Source organism: Sinocyclocheilus grahami, unplaced genomic scaffold (genome assembly GCF_001515645.1).
Source record: "Sinocyclocheilus grahami isolate Dianchi unplaced genomic scaffold, SAMN03320097.WGS_v1.1 scaffold834.1, whole genome shotgun sequence".
NCBI lineage: Eukaryota > Metazoa > Chordata > Actinopteri > Cypriniformes > Cyprinidae > Sinocyclocheilus > Sinocyclocheilus grahami.
Genome location: NW_015506013.1, coordinates 698366 through 720587, shown reverse-complemented (window position 1 = coordinate 720587; position 22222 = coordinate 698366). Strand labels below are relative to the sequence as shown.

The 22222-nt window shown below is 36.5% G+C and overlaps 1 protein-coding gene across 1 annotated transcript in view; it reads left to right on the top strand.

Annotated features, from left to right (window-relative positions):
- LOC107562708 (pre-mRNA-splicing factor CWC22 homolog) overlaps positions 1-22222 on the top strand; it is a 46627-nt gene that overhangs the window by 16946 nt on the left and 7459 nt on the right. Inside the window, exons 3-14 of the mRNA XM_016247399.1 lie at positions 7-80; positions 1131-1183; positions 1272-1358; positions 1477-1722; positions 3024-3152; positions 7561-7729; positions 7807-7860; positions 7947-8082; positions 8188-8394; positions 9877-9939; positions 14265-14366; positions 15858-15942. Of these exons, the coding sequence (XP_016102885.1) occupies positions 7-80; positions 1131-1183; positions 1272-1358; positions 1477-1722; positions 3024-3152; positions 7561-7729; positions 7807-7860; positions 7947-8082; positions 8188-8394; positions 9877-9939; positions 14265-14366; positions 15858-15942 (1405 nt within the window). The remainder of the gene's footprint in view (positions 1-6; positions 81-1130; positions 1184-1271; positions 1359-1476; positions 1723-3023; positions 3153-7560; positions 7730-7806; positions 7861-7946; positions 8083-8187; positions 8395-9876; positions 9940-14264; positions 14367-15857; positions 15943-22222) is intronic.

Sequence of the window (22222 nt, the reverse complement as noted above, 5' to 3'; positions counted from 1 at the left end):
GCTCAGACAGTGACAGCAGTGAAGACGACAGTGATGACGGTGCTATACACAGGATGAAGAGCAGTGTCACACATATCAAGGTGAGTTACAATCATACAGCATTTTTATAATGTTAAAGGGGGGATAGTTCCGATTGTAGATTCGGGATGTGCTGGTTATTTTAGGGGTATTTATAATTAAACAGTGATTTATAATTTAATCGGTTAAGCAATTAATTGATATTAGCATAAATGTAACCATGTGAGTGGCTTCCAAAAACACTGCCTGTACAACAGGGTTGTTATTATTAATAACATTATTATTAACAAATAAAACAAACTAGTTGTTTTTTCTTTAGATAAAGCTAAATAAAACATAAATATTAGATAAGAAGCTTATATTAAAAAACTCCCTTGGCAACTAACTGAAGTATGTTTGAATTGTAGGACTAAAATTACTAAAACGAAATCGTTAAAATTAAAAAACTAAAGATGTTAAAATTAGAATAATAACTATAAAAATGAAAACGTCAATATAGGCTAAATACTATAAGAATACTAAAATAACACTACTGTATATTCATCCGGAGCTAGTGTGTTGCATAATTTTTAATATTTAAATTACTACTTAAATTCAAAGTCACAATTAATGTAAAAAAATATATATTTGACATTTTTTACATTTTACAATGTGAAGTTTAAATGAAGAAAGGATGGAATTAAATTGCTTTTTGTGTATACTTGTTTAATTTGTATTTTTATGTACATTATAATACATATTACACATTAAGAGTAATTAACAGTAAATTAAACAAATTGATACGAAATATAGCTGCATCTATTAAAAATCAATTTAATTAAGTTATTTACTTGTTTAAAGTTAAATAGCAAGTACTCAATTAGTTTAATTAAGTTTAATTTAATAATAATTTATTGACCATCAATTTAAAATTCCTAGTTTATATAAACCTTAAACACTGCCATCCAGTAAAATATTAGTGTGTGAATCAGATATGCCATTGCAGTTTACTATTACTGTTGCACTGTTGCCATGTATAGAGAAAGCACTATTAAAGTCATATAACCTATAAGTAGAGCTTGAATAATTGATGCAACTACTATGCTTAGCTAATGTAATTGTGTTTGTTTCAGCGTGCCTCTGATGATGAGAGCAAGAACAGACGAAGAAGCTCCTCACCTGACAGGTAAGTCTGTTATTAGTCACAATTTAAAAAAAAAACGATGCAAAATTCAGACCTTTCTGTAAACTGGTGTCTTTTGACTCCATTTTAGGGACGAAAAGAAGTCACAGTCAAGATCCCGCTCCAGATCCCGCTCTAGATCTCGTTCTCCTCAAGAACGTTACAGAAGGGGTCGTAGGTGAGGGAATGTGTGTTTATGTTTTCGACAAATATGCTGTTGCCTTTTTCGTCCTGATGTAATATATTGCACCTTTCAGTTCTAAAGTTTTCTTTGTTCTCCGTCGTCCTCGCATCAGGTCCAGGGAGCGTGAGCGAGATCGAAACCGCTATGACGACTGGGATAGTTATGAGCGGCGCTCCAGCAGAGAGGGGGATTGGGAACACAGGAGGAGGGGAAGGTCAGCCTCCCCAGCCAAAAATGAGGAGCCTCCAGTGAAAAAGAGGAAGGAAGGGCTGGACCCCATCCTGACCCGCACCGGTGGGGCCTACATCCCACCGGCCAAACTGCGAATGATGCAGGCTCAGATCTCTGACAAGAGCAGGTTGGTTTCACTTAGGCTATGTATTTATGATATTGCACTTTGGAAATCCATCATTGGGTTTGGAGGATACAAGAAAAAAAGGGAATAAGAAGTAGGGCAATATATTGAATGTTGACAATATTTTTGTGATTTTTTTTATGGTAATAAAACATCTCTAATATGAATTTCAGTAATATAAATGCCACTAGAGTTGGTAAATTTGATTCAGTTCAAACAGTCCTTTGCAATGAATGAATTCAGAACACTAAAGAGAAATGCAGTGATTTTTTTTTGCAAAAGATTCTTTTGAATTGGCAGCCAGAGGTCTGCAGAATGTGCAGAATCTAAGTGTAGAATTTATCATAATAAAATATTTTAGTGTATATATAATCTTTTGAACAGTAGTGTACATAGGTAAAATATTTGTTACTTTGTTATTTTGGTGTTTCCTGGCTTTGTGGAAAACCGTGTAGGAGATTATACCTACATATTTATTGGAAAATCTGACTTTATTTGTATCAGACTTGATCCGACTTTTATTTCTTCTAATCTAATTGTCTTCAAATTACTATTGTTTAATGATCAGCCATTTAAGCCATAAATAATATAAATACATAAATACTAAAATATTTATTGAAAACTGCCATAAAACTTAAATATAGAAATATAATTTTTAGATTTATTGCCCAGCTCTAATAAGGAGTGCTCATCAGATAAGAAAGGTGATCTTTGTTGATCCATCTTGAATCATATTGATTTTGAAGTATTTCAGACATTGTGATGAGAATAGATTGTGGTTTATTGATGGTGGGAAACGCATCCACATGAATTCAATGAAGGGGTCGATTAAATTTCCTCATGCAGCAGAATGGAGGTCACCAGCCAGGAAATAAAGAGGGTGTCCCTTAGGGATGTGAGATATCTATAGCAAAAGGAGTGGAGCGCTGGCCTGTACTTGAGGCCAGACACTGGAAGATAGGTGATAGAGACAATACAGATCAGTCTCAAGAGCTAAGGTCAGGAAATTAGTTGGTGGGGAAAAATAGCAGTTCTCTAAGGAGCCGAGCACAACTTCAAAACTCCTTATCATCAGCATTTTCCAGGCTATTTCATGCTGAAGTACAGACTGAGAAGCAGATGGCTTTGAAGATTTTGTCCTGCTATTACAGTTGTGCCAAATATGACCTTTAAAATGGTCTATTACTGGGCACTAAAGACAAGTGTTTCAAGATCACTGCTGTGTTAACAGGCTGAAAGTGTCTCCTTCAACAAATTTGTGTAGTTGGTTTTTCATCCATTCTTTTCTTTTTTTTATTCCACAGTTTGGAGTATCAGAGGATGAGCTGGGAAGCCCTGAAGAAGTCCATCAATGGTCTGATCAACAAAGTAAACGTTTCCAACATCGCCAACATTATTCAAGAGCTTCTGCAGGAGAATATTGTGAGGGGCAGGTAAAGACCACATCTCTTGTGTTTTACTCGGAATCAGAAAGAGCTTTATTGCCAGGTATGTTTACATATAGGAGAAATTTGTTTTGGTGACAGACTATTTGTTTTGGTTATACAGAAAAGTAACGGAGTCAGTGATGCAAACTTCAATTATGAGGCAAATCCAAATTCTGCTGTAAAGCAGCTTTAACTAGACAGTAATGTCATTATTCAGCTCCAATCAGTGCAGTGTTGGTTCAGTTCAGTTGAATAACTGTGTATGTTCATCAATTATGAAACAAGTTCAATTCAGCTTTAAGCAGATATCTTCTTTTGGCAAAATGCACCATCCCATAAAAGCAATATAATAAGTATAGAGGGAAAAGAAAAATCAATCCAGGATGAAGAATGCAGCAAGAGAAGTCTCCGTTATAGATATAATTTATTAAATACAGATCACATAAGTATCAAATAGGAATTCTATTACTACTAAAAATACTATTACTGACTTTTTTACATTATATCGTGTATAACTCATTATGTATTGAATGCTAATGATAAAAACAACTCGGTGTGGTTCAAAATTGATTATTTTATACAATACACTACATTGCAAGGTTTTATTATTTTTTTTATTTTTTTTTTTTATAATTCTCTTATGCTTACCAAGGCTGCATTTATTTGATCAAAAAATACAGTAAAAACTAATACCGTGAAAAGTTACTACAAATTAAAATAGCTTTTATCTATTGCAATATACTTCAAAATGTAATTTATTCCTATGGCGGCAAAGTGGAATAAAGCTCACTCCAGGCTTCAGTGTCACATGATCCTTCAGAAATCATTCTAATATGCTGATTTGATCCTGAAGAAACATGTCGTACCTTACTATCAGTGTTAAAAATAGTTCTGCTGCTAAATTCGTCCTCTTTTCTACACCTTGCTTCACTTCTGTTTCAGTTTTAATGACCAACTCTTACTATGTGTTTCCAGATCCCTACTATTACTACCACTCGCAAACCACGCATCACACACTATAGGCAGCGTAAACCTAACAACCTGCGCACTTTGCCTATGTCTGCTAATACACTACTTTCTTTTTCTATTGGTCTCTGAAATTGTCAGTCTGCAGTAAACAAAGCAGATTTCATTACATCTATTGCTAGTCATTCAAGACTAAACCACATGGCCCTGACAGAGACGTGGATCAAACCAGAGGACACTGCTACTCCTGCAACACTCTCCAATAATTTCTCATTTTCCCACACTCCCCGTCTGACTGGACGAGGTGGAGGTACTGGTCTGCTTATCTCTAATGATTGGGAATGTATTCCTTTACCTTCTCTGGGTATTAACAGCTCCTTTGAATCGCATTCAGTCACTATTACCCACCCTTTTAAAATCCATTTTGTGGTTGTTTATCGACCTCCAGGACCACAAGGTAACTTGGATGAATTGGATGTGCTGCTCTAAACCTTTCCTGAGGATGGTACTCCCCTAGTTATGCTTGGAGACTTCAACATCCACCTAGTTAAACTTCAGGCTGCAGACTTCCACACTCTGCTTGCCTCTTTTGATCTCAAGAGTGTTAACTATGGCTACTCACAAATCAGGCAACCAACTGGACCTTATTTACACACGACACTGCTCCACTGATCATGTACTGGTTACTCCACTGCATACCTCGGATCACTTCCTCTTCACTCTTAACCTCAGCATGGTTCCTGACACAACACATACCCCTCCACATGTCATCTTTCGACGTAATCTACGCTCACTCTCACCCTCCCGGCTATCTGCTATGGTTTCATCTTCGCTTCCTCCCCCTAAACAGTTAGCATCTCTTGATGCTAACAGTGCTACTGATACTTTCTGCTCCACTCTTACATCTTATTTAGAAACTGTCTGCCCCTTGTCTTCCAGGCCAGCCCATACCACCGCTTCTGCCCCTTGGCTATCTGATGTTCTCCGCGAACATCGTTCTAAGTTCGCAAACATCGAACATCGTTCTAAGCTCAGGGCTGCTGAAAAACAACCTCCTTGACAGCAACCAGTCTGGTTTCAGAAGTGGGCATTCAACCGAGACTGCCTTGCTCTCAGTTGATGAAGCCCTAAGACTGGCAAGAGCGGATTCCAAATCTTCAATACTTATCTTGCTGAATCTGTCTGCTGCTTTTGACATGGTTAACCACCAGATCCTCCTGTCAACCCTGTTGGCAAAGTGCATCTCAGGAACCGCACTCCAGTGGTTTGAGTCTTACCGAAAAACAACCTCCTTGACAGCAACCAGTCTGGTTTCAGAAGTGGGCATTCAATCGAGACTGCCTTGCTCACAGTTGTTGAAGCCCTAAGACTGAGACCTAAGATTCCAAATCTTCAGTACTTGCTGGATCTCTCCGCTGCTTTTGACATGGTTAACCACTAGATCCTCCTGTCAACCCTATTGGCAAAGAGCATCTCAGGAACCGCACTCCAGTGGTTTGAGTCTTACCTCTCAGATAGGTCCTTCAAGATATCTTGGAAAGGTGAGGTGTCCAAGTCGCAACATCTAACTACTGGGGTGCCTCAGAGCTCAGTTCTTGGATCACTTCTCTTCTGTCTACATGGCATCACTAGGCTCTATCATTCAGAAACATGGCTTTTCATATCACTGCTGTGCTGATGACACTCAACTCTACCTCTCATTCCATCCTGATGATCTGACGATAGCTGCTCGCATCTCAGCTTGTCTAACAGACATTTCTTGCTGGATGAAGGACCATCACCTTCAACTCAACCTTGCCAAGACAGAACTGCTTGTGGTTCCAACAAACCCATCGTTTCATCACAATTTCACCATCCAGTTAGGCACGTCAACCATAACTCCTTCAAAAACAGCCAGAAACCTTGGAATTGTGATTTGATGATCAGCTGACTTTCTCAGACCACATTGCTAAAACTGCCCGGTCCTGCAGATTTGCTTTATTCCTCGGATCTATTATTTGCTTAGAATGAGCCGTTTTAGGTAGGCGTGGTTGACTTAACTTTTATAAAGAATATCTCTTTGGGTTTGAGACTTTAGTCTTTGCAACTTTACAGATCTTCTTTATGCACTAAGAGCTTGTTAACACTCCACAGAGAAAGGAAAATTTAAAACGCATCATATGACCCCTTTAAAAAAAAAAAAAAAGCTAACTAGCTTCTCTATTCTTTTTGTATTCCATCTATTTTTCTTTTTATTTTACAATTAGCAAAAGCATAAAAGCCTCGAACACTAGCTTGCTCTATTCCTTTTCTATTCTATCTGTTTTCTTTTTATATAATTAAAAAAACCTTGCTATGTGTACTACGTTAAGCTAACTGAGACTTGTTATATCTGTAGCGTCTCGACCAATCTGACACACAAATTTTTATTTGATTTAACAAATCAATTATTCATTAGATTAACAAATCGTCACAGTCCCCTCACTCAATAAACTGGATGCCAGGATTTCTGCTGAACACCATCCCCCCTTGGTCACCATGACAACTAATCATGATATCACTGGTTTTATTGCCTAAAGGAATGCGAGCAGAGAAACTCCCTCATTTTCCTCATAAGAAAGACACATAATGCCCAGAGAAATGGACTGTTCTCTAATTTGAGACTTTAGTCTTTGCAACTTTACAGATCTTCTTTATGCACTAAGAGCTTGTTAACACTCCACAGAGAAAGGAAAATTTAAATCGCATCATATGACCCCTTTAAAAAAAAAAAAAAAAAAAGCTAACTAGCTTCTCTATTCTTTTTGTATTCCATCTATTTTTCTTTTTATTTTACAATTAGCAAAAGCATAAAAGCCTCGAACACTAGCTTGCTCTATTCCTTTTCTATTCTATCTGTTTTCTTTTTACTAGTTATGGTTAATTATTCATATTTCCTATCATGGGCTGATTCGTTACATATCACTTGCGTATCATTGCTCTTTTGTTGTTTTTGATTGCTTCCATTGTCCTCATTTGTTAGTCGCTTTAGATAAAAGCGTCTGCTAAATGACTAAATCTAAATGTAAATATTTTTGTGGAAACCATGACACATTTTTCAGGAATCTTTAATGAATAGAAAAAAACCCAGCAATTTTTTAAATGGAATGTTTTGTAACATTATAAATGTTTACTGTCAGTTTTAATGCATTTTATGGATTCTTGCTGAATAGAATGATCTTCTCCAAAAACAAAATTGCACTGACCCCAAATGTATGGTAGTGTATACACCAAGTTCCATTGAAATCAGTTCTGAAGTTGAGTCTCCAATGATATTTGTATGATGCATGAGTTGATACCCATGTAAATGTCTAAACCAGTCACTTATGAGGTTTCATTTCAGTTAGGATGCTCCCTGTGTAGGCAGGAAACAGTAAGACAGCTCATATGTTTAACTAATTGTTATTGGTCCGGGCGTGTCTCTCTCCAGGGGTCTTCTGGCCAGGTCTACACTTCAGGCCCAGGCTGCCTCTTCCATCTTCACCCATGTGTACGCTGCTGTGGTGGCCATAATCAACTCCAAGTTTCCTCAGATCGGAGAACTTATTCTCAAGAGACTTATCCTCAATTTCCGGAAAGGTTACAGGAGGAATGATAAAGTAAGTCTTTAGGAAGCTGGGTACTAAATGGAGCACCAATTTAAATGGCATTCTCATTTTTATTTCTATCTTTTCAGCAACAATGTCTTACAGCATCCAAGTTCGTGGCTCATCTCATCAACCAGAATGTGGTATGTCTTTCTGGTCCTTTTAACAGATTTTTGTCTATAAACCATAGTTTATTGTGTAGTGCGTAATTGCATTTCTTTGTCTCAAGGCTCATGAAGTCCTGTGTCTAGAGATGTTAACTCTGCTGTTGGAAAGACCCACTGATGACAGTGTGGAAGTCGCCATCAGCTTTCTAAAAGAGTGTGGTCTCAAACTGACAGAGGTCTCACCCCGAGGCATTAATGGTACATTACTTGCTGTTTCATTTATTTATTTTTTATTTATTTATTTTTTGGTTATTGAATGGATGATTTTATCTTGTGTTATGTCTACATTGTCATATTTTTCAGCTATCTTTGAACGTCTGAGGAACATCTTGCATGAATCAGAGATAGATAAGCGTGTACAGTACATGATTGAGGTGATGTTTGCCATCAGGAAGGATGGGTTTAAGGACCACCCTATTATCCCAGATGGGCTTGACCTAGTGGAGGAAGAGGACCAGTTCACACACATGCTTCCTCTGGAGGACGATTACAACACAGAGGACATCATAAGTAAGATCAGCTGCACTTATACATGCCATTTCAGTGTTTTTAAACCTTTTACCTTGCTCCATATAAGGAATTGTCATGGGCAGGTGACTGATTTTATATTTCAGTAAAAATAGTTTGGAGATCTCAGCAAGTACAGATCTGAGAATTTAATAAACATTTTATATATTTTTTCAAAGATTTTATGTAGTCTTATTTCGATTTGATATTTCAATAAAGCACTTAAGTGAAAGTTCTATAATCTGTAAATGTGATGTGTTTAGTAACCACTGATTTGAGATTCCAGTAAACTACTGATTTAGGATTTCATTGAACTACAGATTTAAGATGTCAGGAATATAAATTCAGTTACTACCATTCAAAAGTTTGGTCTGTAAGATTTTTTCATTATTTTGAAATAAGTCTCTTCCACCAAGGCTGCATTTATAATATAATAATAATACATTTTATTTGTAATGTGCCTTTCTCAACCTCAAAGCCCTTTTTTATCAGAAATAATGTAAAAAACAGCTATATTGTAAATAGTGCTTTGCATTTTAATGTATAAAATGTAATTTACTCTTGTGATGACAGCTGAATTTTCAGCAACTCAGACATATTTCTTCATATTAATATTTAAAAGGGTTGTGCTGTTAATATTTTTGTGGAGACCGTGATACATTTTTTCAGGATTCTTTAATGACTAGAAAGGTCAAAAGAACAGCATTTACTTGAAATATATATTTTTGGATGTCTTTACTGTCACTTTTGAGCAATTTAATGTATCCCTTTTGAACCAAAAATATTATTTTCTTTCAAAGAAAATCCTACTGACCACAAACTTTCAAATGGTAATGTAGTTTTAATTCGTAAATGTATCAGTCATGATGAAAACACATGCTTTAAGTTTCTAGTTTTAATTCATAAATGTATCAGTCATGATGAAACACATGTTTTAAGTTTCTAATTTACAATGTTTTGTTTAAAACCGTTCCTGTTTTCATCATTGTTGCTGAAGGTGTTGAGTGAGTACGATTCAGTACCTCTCTCACCTAACCTGCCAGGCCTCAATTTCTCATGTTTAGCAGCTAATTACCTTGATACAATCATAATGGATGACTTCCTTCTCTCTAAAGCCACCCGCGAGGGAATGCATGCTCTCAAACCAGAGGCCGCAGTCCTTGCTCTGCCTGTGTGTAATTGAGGGTTTTGCTCTCTCAGTTCTCATATTTAGCTACTGTCTGTACTGATGTTTGCGGATAAGTATCTTTTCTGAGGCTTCTGAGACAAAGTGCGCTAATTGAAAATCCATACAAGCGGCCCTTTGGGGAGCATGAACAGCCATTATCACATTAAGCTCTTTTTATGTTTTACGGCTAATACACAGCAAATTCTTCTTTATGGGTAATTACCTCTGATTACATCTCGTTGGCACTGACTTAATTGCTGCGAAACGTGTAATTGCAAACAAATGTCTGCTTTACATCAACAATATTCCTTTTGCAGATGTCTTCAAGTTGGATCCCAACTTCCTGGAGAACGAGGAGAAGTACAAAGCAATTAAACGGGGTGAGTTAATGACTCTTTTTCTGTACGCATTCTCCGTTCTTCTCATTACTGCCTATTAAAAGAGATGCCCTCTGATGCACCGTCTCTGGTAGCGCATTTGAATTTTAATTGTGTACTAATTGTACAACGGACTGGAGACAGCCATATGGTACTGGAAGCTGAAATGGTGGTCCTTGATTGCGACAATTGGAGATGCTTGTTCTGTGATGCAGAGATGATTACTCAATTTACGGCTTGAGAAGCAAAGCTAATGGAATCGTTCAGCAGTGGAGAAAGTGACAGAACATAGTTGTGACCTAAGATGCCAACGGGAGACCTGGGCAAAGACGAGAGAGTGTTTGTGTGTTATGCTTGTCACTTTTTCCTAAAGTCAAATCCAAATGAATCTCAAGTAGGGTGAAATTTTAATTGATAGAGACTTATACAGTTCTTTACGATAATGTAGCTCATTTGTCCCTCCACTTTTGCAGGCTCTCCACTACAAACATATTAAAAGAAAAATATGGAAAATAAAATAGGGATGCACCGAATGTTCGCCAACCAAAATTATTTGGCTGAAATAGCAAAAATAAGATAAGCGAAAAGACCGAATAAATTGTGCTGAACAATGAAGTGATGCGATCCAATAGCAGCCAGCGTAGAGTGAGAGGCGCGCACTCTTTATAATCCAGCACACACGTCAGCAGTGTGGAAGCATTTAAAACTGTCAGAGAAAGATGCACAAATCATTACAAGCACCGACATCGAGAGACTGTTTAGGACTGCATCGCATGTCTTCGATGAGAATAGGAAGGGGTGATTGTTGCTGGTTACTGTATGATGATTGAAATCGTGAAAGGGCTTTAAACAATTAGTAAATAAACTGCAGAACGTTATGTTTTCTAATACACGCACGCATTGCATGTATTCTGACAGCGCTGCACGACCTCGCCGTGCTATTGTTAACCAGGGTTCAAAGTCCAAAGTGCAAGGAAAATCTGCGCAGAAACAGTTGCTCAGTCACATTTTTATGAATTTTTACAAGGCATGTGACAATGCGATACGTATGACGTATTTGTAATGAGACTCATTTATAAAATCTGCTGTTGTCAACAAAAAGAAGCATTGAGGTCTTCCTGGTCGTTTCCGCCAAAATAAAAGTTGAGAAAAAGCAAGAACTCTATCAACATTCATAAACGATAGTATTGTAATTTTACTGTTGTTCTGTAAAATAAAATAAGATGATAATGATAATAATCGTTACAACAGCTCTGTTAATGCATTTATTATAACATTCACACATAGTTTTCAAATTAGGATCTGTTATATTTTCTAATGTTTTAAAAGAAGTCTCTTCTGCTCAGCAAGGCTGCTTTTAATTGTACAGTAAAAATACATGCCTGATTCAAGAAGGGGGTCTGATGGCCAAAACATACTATTTTACTAACTTATAAATTTTAAGTTAAATTGTGCTTTGTTGGTATAGTGTCTGCTAGAATGTTAAAAATGTTCAGTGTTAAATATTTTTAAATTGTTGTTTTGTAATTGATTTTTTTCTTTGAAAAGTAAGACAAAACCGTAAAAATTTTTGCTATTGAATTTATGCAATGGTGAAAAAAAATAGGCAAAATAAAAAAACTCGAAAAACTGTTTGGTATTCGGCTTTCGGCCCAGTGTTTCATTTTGTTCGGCTTCGGCCAACAATTTTAATTTCGGTGCATCCCTAAAATAAAATAAAATGAACCATATCACCATGAAAATGAAAACATGGCAACGACTATCATCATGAAGTCTGGTCCGCTTTACAACTTTTTATGGCCTAGAACCATTCAGTTAGATTGGAAGAACAAGGATATTATTGTTATATATATATATATATATATTAGTGGTGTAACGGTTCACAAAATTCACAGTTCGGTTCGATACGACACAGTGGTGTCATGGTTCGGTACGTTATCGATTAGAGGGGGAGGGTGTAATTGCTTGCTTCGCAATGTTGGAAATATTTCTGTTTTAAACTATGAAGGCAAGCCAGTGGATATCACACAAGCAACATGCAAACTCTGCGCAACAGTTATGCCGGTGAACATCTTAATCTCAGTCAATTCACTATGCAGAAACAAAGTAAAAACGGAATGACGTAGTACTGACGGAGCTTTCGGCATCTGGCGCCGCATATTCTCTCAGAGACTACGAGAGACGAATCTACTTCAGCATATGCTGATAACGGTATATAGCTAACAGTTTTAATTTAGTCCCTTAATATTTCTCTTGTGGCCCGTACATAGTGAAAAAAAATTAAAAGAAACGTATTTCGTGTTAAACAGGTTGTTTTTGAAAGTCGGTGCTTGAAATAGGCTAAAGCTTTTTATTTCATTGCTTTTTATATATTTTTTATATTTTATGTATTGGCCGATAATTCATTGTGTAATAGGCTAGACCTATTTTAAAAGACCTTTTTTTACAACATGGTAATTGAGGAGTAAAAAGCCTAATCTTTTGTTATCCTCGCAGCGTGTTAAATATGCGGTAATATTATGGGGCATTAATTATTGTTCTGTTATATTTTCTAATGTTTTAAAAGAAGTCTCTTCTGCTCAGCAAGGCTGCTTTTAATTGTACAGTAAAAATACATGCCTGATTCAAGAAGGGGGTCTGATGGCCAAAACATACTATTTTACTAACTTATAAATTTTAAGTTAAATTGTGCTTTGTTGGTATAGTGTCTGCTAGAATGTTAAAAATGTTCAGTGTTAAATATTTTTAAATTGTTGTTTTGTAATTGATTTTTTTCTTTGAAAAGTAAGACAAAACCGTAAAAAGCAAATTTTTGCTATTGAATTTATGCAATGGTGAAAAAAAATAGGCAAAATAAAAAAACTCGAAAAACTGTTTGGTATTCGGCTTTCGGCCCAGTGTTTCATTTTGTTCGGCTTCGGCCAACAATTTTAATTTCGGTGCATCCCTAAAATAAAATAAAATGAACCATATCACCATGAAAATGAAAACATGGCAACGACTATCATCATGAAGTCTGGTCCGCTTTACAACTTTTTATGGCCTAGAACCATTCAGTTAGATTGGAAGAACAAGGATATTATTGTTATATATATATATATATATATTAGTGGTGTAACGGTTCACAAAATTCACAGTTCGGTTCGATACGACACAGTGGTGTCATGGTTCGGTACGTTATCGATTAGAGGGGGAGGGTGTAATTGCTTGCTTCGCAATGTTGGAAATATTTCTGTTTTAAACTATGAAGGCAAGCCAGTGGATATCACACAAGCAACATGCAAACTCTGCGCAACAGTTATGCCGGTGAACATCTTAATCTCAGTCAATTCACTATGCAGAAACAAAGTAAAAACGGAATGACGTAGTACTGACGGAGCTTTCGGCATCTGGCGCCGCATATTCTCTCAGAGACTACGAGAGACGAATCTACTTCAGCATATGCTGATAACGGTATATAGCTAACAGTTTTAATTTAGTCCCTTAATATTTCTCTTGTGGCCCGTACATAGTGAAAAAAAATTAAAAGAAACGTATTTCGTGTTAAACAGGTTGTTTTTGAAAGTCGGTGCTTGAAATAGGCTAAAGCTTTTTATTTCATTGCTTTTTATATATTTTTTATATTTTATGTATTGGCCGATAATTCATTGTGTAATAGGCTAGACCTATTTTAAAAGACCTTTTTTTACAACATGGTAATTGAGGAGTAAAAAGCCTAATCTTTTGTTATCCTCGCAGCGTGTTAAATATGCGGTAATATTATGGGGCATTAATTATTGTAATTAATACATTTTAAATGAATAATAAAAGTAAATTCATAATAATAATACGCCTAATAAAAATAAGAATGTAACAGGCCTACATTAATTGTAAATGCCAAATCCTCTTTATATTATAATATTGCCAATAATTGATGTTTATGACAATATCTCTGGCTATCATTGATACAAGATCATTGTCTTTCGATGCACCCCAGCAAGAGGAGGTTAGTGCGGAGCCGTCTGCTACACCACTGGGCAGACCGCAAGTTGCCTGTTACGTCGTTTGGGCTACCTTGTTGAGCGCAGTGGCACTGAGAACATTGTATTTCACACACTTTAAGCTCTTTTGTTTTCCAAATTTAATGGGATTAGTCCAACGAATCGTTTGGTTTGTAATGCGTACCGAAACGAAAGCCTCGTACCGAATGGTTCAATACGAATACGTGTATCATTACACCCCTAATATATATATATGTATGTGTGTGTGTGTGTGTAATACAATTTTTTATTTTTTATTTAAAGTTTTTTTTTTAAATTGAATTGATCTGTCTTGTTTTCATACCTCAGAAATTCTTGACGAAGGAAGCAGTGATTCTGGTGGTGACGCTGGTGGCAGTGGAGATGACGAAGATGATGATGATGAAGATGAAGACGAGGCAGCTGGAGAAGGTATTTAAAATATTTATCAAGTGTCACATGTTCTACCATATGCTTAATACAATTTTTTATTTTTTATTTAGACAAAGCAGTGATTCTGGTGGTGACGCTGGTGGCAGTGGAGATGACGAAGATGATGATGATGAAGATGAAGACGAGGCAGCTGGAGAAGGTATTTAAAATATTTATCAAGTGTCACATGTTCTACCATATGCTTATAAAAAATAGGCACAATTGTATTAATATTCAGTGTTGTGATGTGGCTTGGTGGCGCTATACTCCTTGTTCGCCTTGTTCTTATTTGAGTTCTTATGCAAGTGCCAGTGTTTGGGGACAATGCTTTGCATTAGTTCCCCTAGATAATCCTGCTCATATGGTCTCTTGGGTCTTGAGCTGAGGAGAAACTGCATAAAACACTATGGCTGTCAGGAGACTACCTGTTCCAGACTGTAGCACATTGTGTTTCAGGCATTAAAAGGATCATAACTTTTTTCCCCTCTGAGGTCCAGTAACAATGTTTCTCGAACTTAAAACAGTTGTAATATAGTTTAAAGCCAGAAACATACTCTGCAGAAGTATGCAAATGCAGATGCTTGGGCAGTCCAACACAAGCATGTGGTCCTGTTGAACATTTGCGTTTCTATGCTAGTAACAAACCTCAGTATGCAAATAGGTGACGGTTACTTTCTGATGTCTTATTTATCTGCTATATATCTGGAGACATGCTCGGTACGATTGACTTCAAATTGTTGCTCTGTCAGTCAGTTTTTTAAATCTTTTTTTCACTTTAATTTGTAAGTTATTTTGTTGTTTTTATAATTTTTGACTATAATATTGTCTATAATATTTATTGATTTATTAATTTTATTACTTTAAATGAAAATGAGAAATTTTGGCAGGGAGATTAATTTGATATTTTATTGTTTCAGTCAACTTGTATTGGTAACAATTTATTTTTAGTTAACGTAACAACACTGAAATAGTTATTTTTATGTATACATTTGTAATTTATTTAAATTTATTGTTTTATGTATTAAAGAATTATAAAATTATAGTATCATAAAAATATTTAAACATTTATAACTTTGAGATGTGTACTATTTCAGTTTAAATGTTTTTGTTTTTTGTCCAAAAGATCAAAGAAAAATATTTTTTCATGATATGACTCCTTGGCACCAAAAACATCAGCCACTGTACTGTTTTTAGATGTTCTTGAATTTATCACTTCTGCCGGATGTCTCGTTGATTATAATGTGAAGGTTCAAGAGCTCCCTGTCATCAGGCGGTGTGTGTCTCTCTGCTGTTCTTTAGTTCCATTCCTGTGATCAGATGAGCTTAGTTGTGTTAATTGCTTCATCAAAGAAGGCTGTGAGCCTGTGAATTAAAATAACTCTGCAAAGAACGAGTGCTATTGACCTCTGGAGGGAGACATATCATTTGACTCAAACTTCAACCAGTCTCTGTCCTGTTTAACTGTACTGAGCTTTTCTTTTCTTTATTTAGAACAAGAGAAAGTCACCATCTTCGACCAGACAGAGGTCAACTTGGTTGCGTTCCGTCGAACGATTTACCTCGCCATCCAGTCAAGGTGAGTGTGTGCATCATGTGATCCAATGGTTCTGTGTCGTCTTTCGTGCTTCCATCAGCAGAAAGGGAGCAGCTTTAAAAGCCACCAGAAATAGTCTGTGCAAAAGCTTATTTTGGCTGGAATTGAAAAACAACCTACTTTTGAGATCCCATGTGTAGAGATGAGGCTGTATTTTCTTGTTTTTGAACCCAAGCTCCTGAAGCCCCTGAGGGCCACAGCACGCAGATTGAATTAATAACGTTTCAGATTAGTTGTTTTTAATTGAGTTTCGCCGGCACGGTGCAGCAGAAGTGCCGTCACGGATCAGAAATCGCTGTGGTGAAGGACTTCAAAATTAGTTATCCTTTGATATCAATAGGGTTTGAAAAATGTTTAAACAACAATTCTGGGGCTGATTGATGAGAGTAGGAGAAAGTCAGCACAAGTCTATTTCCCTCGGCATCACAGAACCATTTCTCAGTATGGCTGTCCTGGCTGTCCTCCTCATGGAGTTTTACAGCTTTTTAATGATATTTAATGCATATTGATATTTGGGCTGTTGGAGCATATTTTCATGAGAGGTTTTTTTTTAATCTCCAACATTAAATTTTAGGTTATTTAGGAATTTCTTTTGAATGTTTTAAGGATAGTCAACATTCAAGTTGTAGGTTCTGTAACTGATTTTTTTATAATTTTTTTTTATTTACCCATTTGGTTCAGTCAAATGGGTTCAGATAGTTTTTTTTTTATCGCCTTTTTGTCTACTAGGTCGCTTTAAATGGTTTTTATTAATGATTTTTTAAAATATGCCTATTTTTTTTTCTCCAGTTTTAGTTTGAGTAAAGAACATCAAGTTAAAGGGATAGTTCACCCAAAAATTTAAATTCTGTCATTAATTACGCACCTTCATGTTGTTTCACACCCGCAAGACCTTTGTTCATCTTCAGAACACACATTAAAGGGATACTCCACCCCAAGATGAAAATTTAGTCATTAATCACTTATCCCCATGTCGTTCCAAAACCGTAAAAGCTTTGTTCGTCTTCGGAACACAATTTAAGATATTTTGAATGAAAACCAGGAGGCCTGTGACTGTCCCATAGACTGCCAAGTAAAATACACTGTCAAGGTCCAGAAAAGTATGAAAAGCATCGTCAGAATAGTCCATCTGCCATCAGTGGTTCAACCGTAACGTTGTGAAGCGACGAGAATACTTTTTGTACACAAAGAAAACAAAATTAACGACTTTATTCAACAATTCCTCTCCTCCGTGTCTCTCCACATCACCGTAGCACCATTTTGTAGAATATCCATTGAACGCAAACTGCGTACGCTCTTCTGTGTCAGCCGCGCCAGCTCATATTCTACAAAATGGCACTACGGTGATGTGGAGAGACACAGAGGAGAGGAATTGTTGGCGCATTCCCTTCACAAACAAAAGTAATCCACTGCATCTTCAGTGGCTCAGATGTTGGGAGTAAATGACGACTGCTATGTTCGTTATTACTTACAACAACAAAACACCTCAATCACTTACTACGCTTAGGAGCCATTCTTGTCTACGTCCCTGCTCCGGCATCTAATCAACGGCGGACTGTTTACAGCTCACTCAGGGCGGGTCTAAGGTAAAACACCAGTGCCAATCAACAATCATGGGAGCGGCCTTCGTCCGTGTGACGTCACAGACAAGAAGTTGAGAACGGCCTGATTTTAAAAAGGGGATATTATTTTTAGGGATTAAGTAAAAACCACTGGGTGGATTTTTATCATTATAGGGTAGATGTGTACACACACACACTGCCAACACACATTTATGTTCAAACAACATGTAAAAGTGAATTTAGCATCCGATGATCCCTAATATAATGTGCATTCATTTTCTTTTACTAAAACATTGGAATAATTAACATAAACAATGTTTACACACAGAGTCTTATGAACAATTTACATTGTACATTAATTATGATGCAAAAAAATGTTGAATCAGAGTGCAGTTCATTCACATGGACCGTTTCAGCTGATTCATGTAAATGAACTGAACTTACAAACTTTACATATGAGTGCCATTTTTGCTACTGAAGTTTAAATCAAAGGTGCTACAACATCTGACGTCACACTCTCATAATGATGAGACTTGAGACCGGGGGAACGTTTGCAAAATTGCTTAATGAGCCTTAAGGAAATTTAATGGTTAAATAAAAAGTGCTTTAAAATAATCACAATGTGACTTAATTTTGTATCACCTGCAAAACTACTGTGAATCTAGCATGAATATTCATACATTCCTAGCAGGCACAGAGTCACACTCCACACCACACTACAGGCTTCCTCACAGCTTCCCTTTTCCACTTCGATTGACCTGAAGCTTTAAAAAAGCCTTTACTGCGGAGAATGTTTGAAAGCACTAAACTTCTGAGCACCTCGGGGCTGCCGAGCACTCGCAAGTTAAAGATGCAGCAGAGGCTAATTCTGTATCTACAACTTGGAGCAGTCAGAAGCAGGCTTTGGATGTGTACTAGCTTCAATTGACCTGCTTTTCTTTAAGTGCATGAACACTATTAGATCACAGCTATACGAAACACATCTAACATGACACACAGCTTCCAATGAGGCTTCTTTCAATACATTCATCTGCTGTGTGACAAGCTTTTAAATATTTCACCAGCTGGGAGTCAACTGACTGACTTAATGTCTTTAAACTTGCCCGCTGGCAGCTGGATTCTCCTCTTAAAACTAACCTGGTCTCTCGCAGCGATCTACTGCAGCTCAGCGAGGGGTCGCCCGGTGCTGCGGTCTCTCTGTTAACTGGCCTGAGTGCAGAAAGAGGGCAGAGCTAAAAGAGAGAGGCACTACAAAGGTTCTCACTCTGCCTTTCTACAAACTGCCTTTGAGGCCGGGATGAAACTGATTTGGCCCACAAATCCCCTGCCCGGAGGCAAGGTTGGTGTATGGACAGGAAAAAGTATGACCCAGTAGGAAATTAGATTAGCCCCAGTTATTTTTCTGTTGAAATCGGAATATTTTTCACATTGGTTGTGTGGTGCCAACCCTGTGATTCCCATTGTGGGCTTTTCTTTCTTTTTATATAGAGGAGAAAGAAAATGATGGGAAGAGAGTGGAAAACAGTGTCTGTAAGTTGGGAAATGTTGAAGACGTTGTTTAAAAAATTTGGGGTCAGTAAGATTTTTTTGTTTGTGAAAAAAGTGTCTTATGCTCACCATTTATTTGATCAGAAGTAAAAACCGTAATATTGTGAAATATTATTGTAATTTAAAACAACAGTTTTTAATTTTAATATATTTTAAAATGCCATTATTCCTGTGATGCAAAACAGAAATCAGCATCATTACTCCAGTCTTCAGTGTCACATGATACTTCAGAAATAATTCTAATATGCTGATTTGCTGCTGAAGAAATATTTATTATAATGTTAACAGTTGTGCTTTTTACTTTTTACTTTTTTTTTTTTTTGGAAGCAGTGTTATTTTTTGTTTCTGGATTTTTGGAATAGAAAGTTCAAAATAGCAGCATTGTTTTAAAATAGAATTCTTATGTAACATTACAAATTAATTTTTTCTCACTTTCAATCAATTTAATACAATTTTTTGATTAAAAATCTTACTGACCTCAAACTTTTGAACAAACATGACCAGGAATGTTTATTAAAATGGTAAATGGGGTTTTTAAGTAATAGTTGAACATTTCTCTACATCATCTTTTATGTTCCACAGAAGAAAGTCATACAGTTTTGAAACGTGTCAGTGACAGTTAAGACAGTGAAGTTTGATGTAGTGGTGCACAGTATACAGTGCTGTACTGGCTGTGTACTGCTGTGTGTTGATGTGGATAGGGAATGGGTTGACTGACAGTCATATGAAGTTGTCCTTGTGGCTAACTGTGCACCATGGGACCTGTAGTGTCAAGTCTAGCCATCATGTCCCTCTCTTTTTATCTGCCCCTGCCCTTTGAAGTGGTCATGGCACAGCATTCAAACTTTAAAGAAGTAGAGCAGAGTGAACTTTATTTAGAACAGAGATTCAAGTTTGGTCAGACTTAAGCAGGTTTCCACTCCGTAAACTAAAGCATTAATCTGAGTTTGTTTCTCAGGCTTGTTGGTTTGTGTGCAGGAGAGATTAGTATCTGTGGGCATCACATGACTGTGTTTGTCAGCAGTTTGTGAAACTATCTGATAGATGCAGAATTCTGGCAGAAATGTCTGAAAGAGATGCCAGACTAATGACCACTGCTTTAGTTTGCTTTGCACTGGTAAAGAGTAGAAAGACTTGTCTAACCAAACCCTATTTAATTTAAATGCCAGTATTAAGTTAAACATATTAGCACCTACATGAATTTTCTATTTTATTTTGGAGACCTCTTTCTTGATCATCTTGACTGATTCATACATCAAACATTTAACTTTTTTCTTGAGTCAGGTTGACTGATTCATACATAACCATTTTTGTATTTTATTTCATTTAATTTTTATTTTATTATTTTGAAAACATTTTTTGAGTCAGATTGACTGATTCATACATCAAACCTTTTATTTTATTATGTATTATTATTATTCAATTTGTTAGAGACCTCTTTCTAGTTATCTTGACTGATTCATTATACAGAAATGGTCATAAGAGTTATTTGTGTGTGATTCTCATTACCCTGCTGAACACAATAGAAAGATGTTTTCTATTTATTGTCTTCGTTCGCATTCAATTTAGACTGCAGATTCACAGCTCAGCTATAATATAATGTCTTCATCCATACTGCTACAGATTCAACAGCTTTACAGTAAACATTGGCTCAAAATGTTTCCCATTAGGCTTTGAAGCGAGAGCATCTTGGTCTGACCTTAAATGAAGCACTGAAGTGCCAATACAATCCCTGGACAGTCAAAAGGGTCAGCCTGCTTAAGATAGAAAGCCTAATTTCTCCATAGTGGACATATTTTGTAATATCTTTTGGGTATTAGGACTATATTATTATTCTGATCATGCACTTCACCTTCAACAGATGATGCCCTCTGGTGCTGTGATAGTTTTGCTTAATTTGGATGCTGTCTGGTTCGTTTCTCAGGCTTGTTGGTTTGTGTGCAGGAGAGATTAGTATCTGTGGGCATCACATGACTGTGTTTGTCAGCAGTTTGTGAAACTATCTGATAGATGCAGAATTCTGGCAGAAATGTCTGAAAGAGATGCCAGACTAATGACCACTGCTTTAGTTTGCTTTGCACTGGTAAAGAGTAGAAAGACTTGTCTAACCAAACCCTATTTAATTTAAATGCCAGTATTAAGTTAAACATATTAGCACCTACATGAATTTTCTATTTTATTTTGGAGACCTCTTTCTTGATCATCTTGACTGATTCATACATCAAACATTTAACTTTTTTCTTGAGTCAGGTTGACTGATTCATACATAACCATTTTTGTATTTTATTTCATTTAATTTTTATTTTATTATTTTGAAAACATTTTTTGAGTCAGATTGACTGATTCATACATCAAACCTTTTATTTTATTATGTATTATTATTATTCAATTTGTTAGAGACCTCTTTCTAGTTATCTTGACTGATTCATTATACAGAAATGGTCATAAGAGTTATTTGTGTGTGATTCTCATTACCCTGCTGAACACAATAGAAAGATGTTTTCTATTTATTGTCTTCGTTCGCATTCAATTTAGACTGCAGATTCACAGCTCAGCTATAATATAATGTCTTCATCCATACTGCTACAGATTCAACAGCTTTACAGTAAACATTGGCTCAAAATGTTTCCCATGTTTTTCACACCACTGTATATATCAGATGTCATCGAATAGCTGATATAAGTATTGAGATAGATGTTGTTCTTACCTATATCGCTCAGTCCTTCTCTGAACACATTGGTTTTCTTGGCTCTCAGCCTGTTAATCAGTCCGTTTGACCTTTTAAGAGAGATGTGGATGATAACTGGATTCGATCCCCTGGGTCGTCTCTGCCTTCTTATTCCAAATATGGACTGCCTTGTTTAGCTTGTGCCGTACAGATAAATCTGTATGTTTTCCCCGGAGCATATATGTAATGTCAACAAAATGCACGGCAGGGATCATCATGTTTTTTGACCCTTTTAAAATGACTTCCGCTAAGTCGAACTGTATCAAATAAGATGGGATTGTAAAAATGTCCTGAAATAGAATAGAGCCCCCTCACCAGCGCATCTGCTGCTTTTGGCCATTTGAGAGAAAAGAGCCAGTGAGGTGCACAAGATGGAAACATTGTGTTTGCAGGCCTGAGGGAGATTGCGTAACAGGGGTAGCAT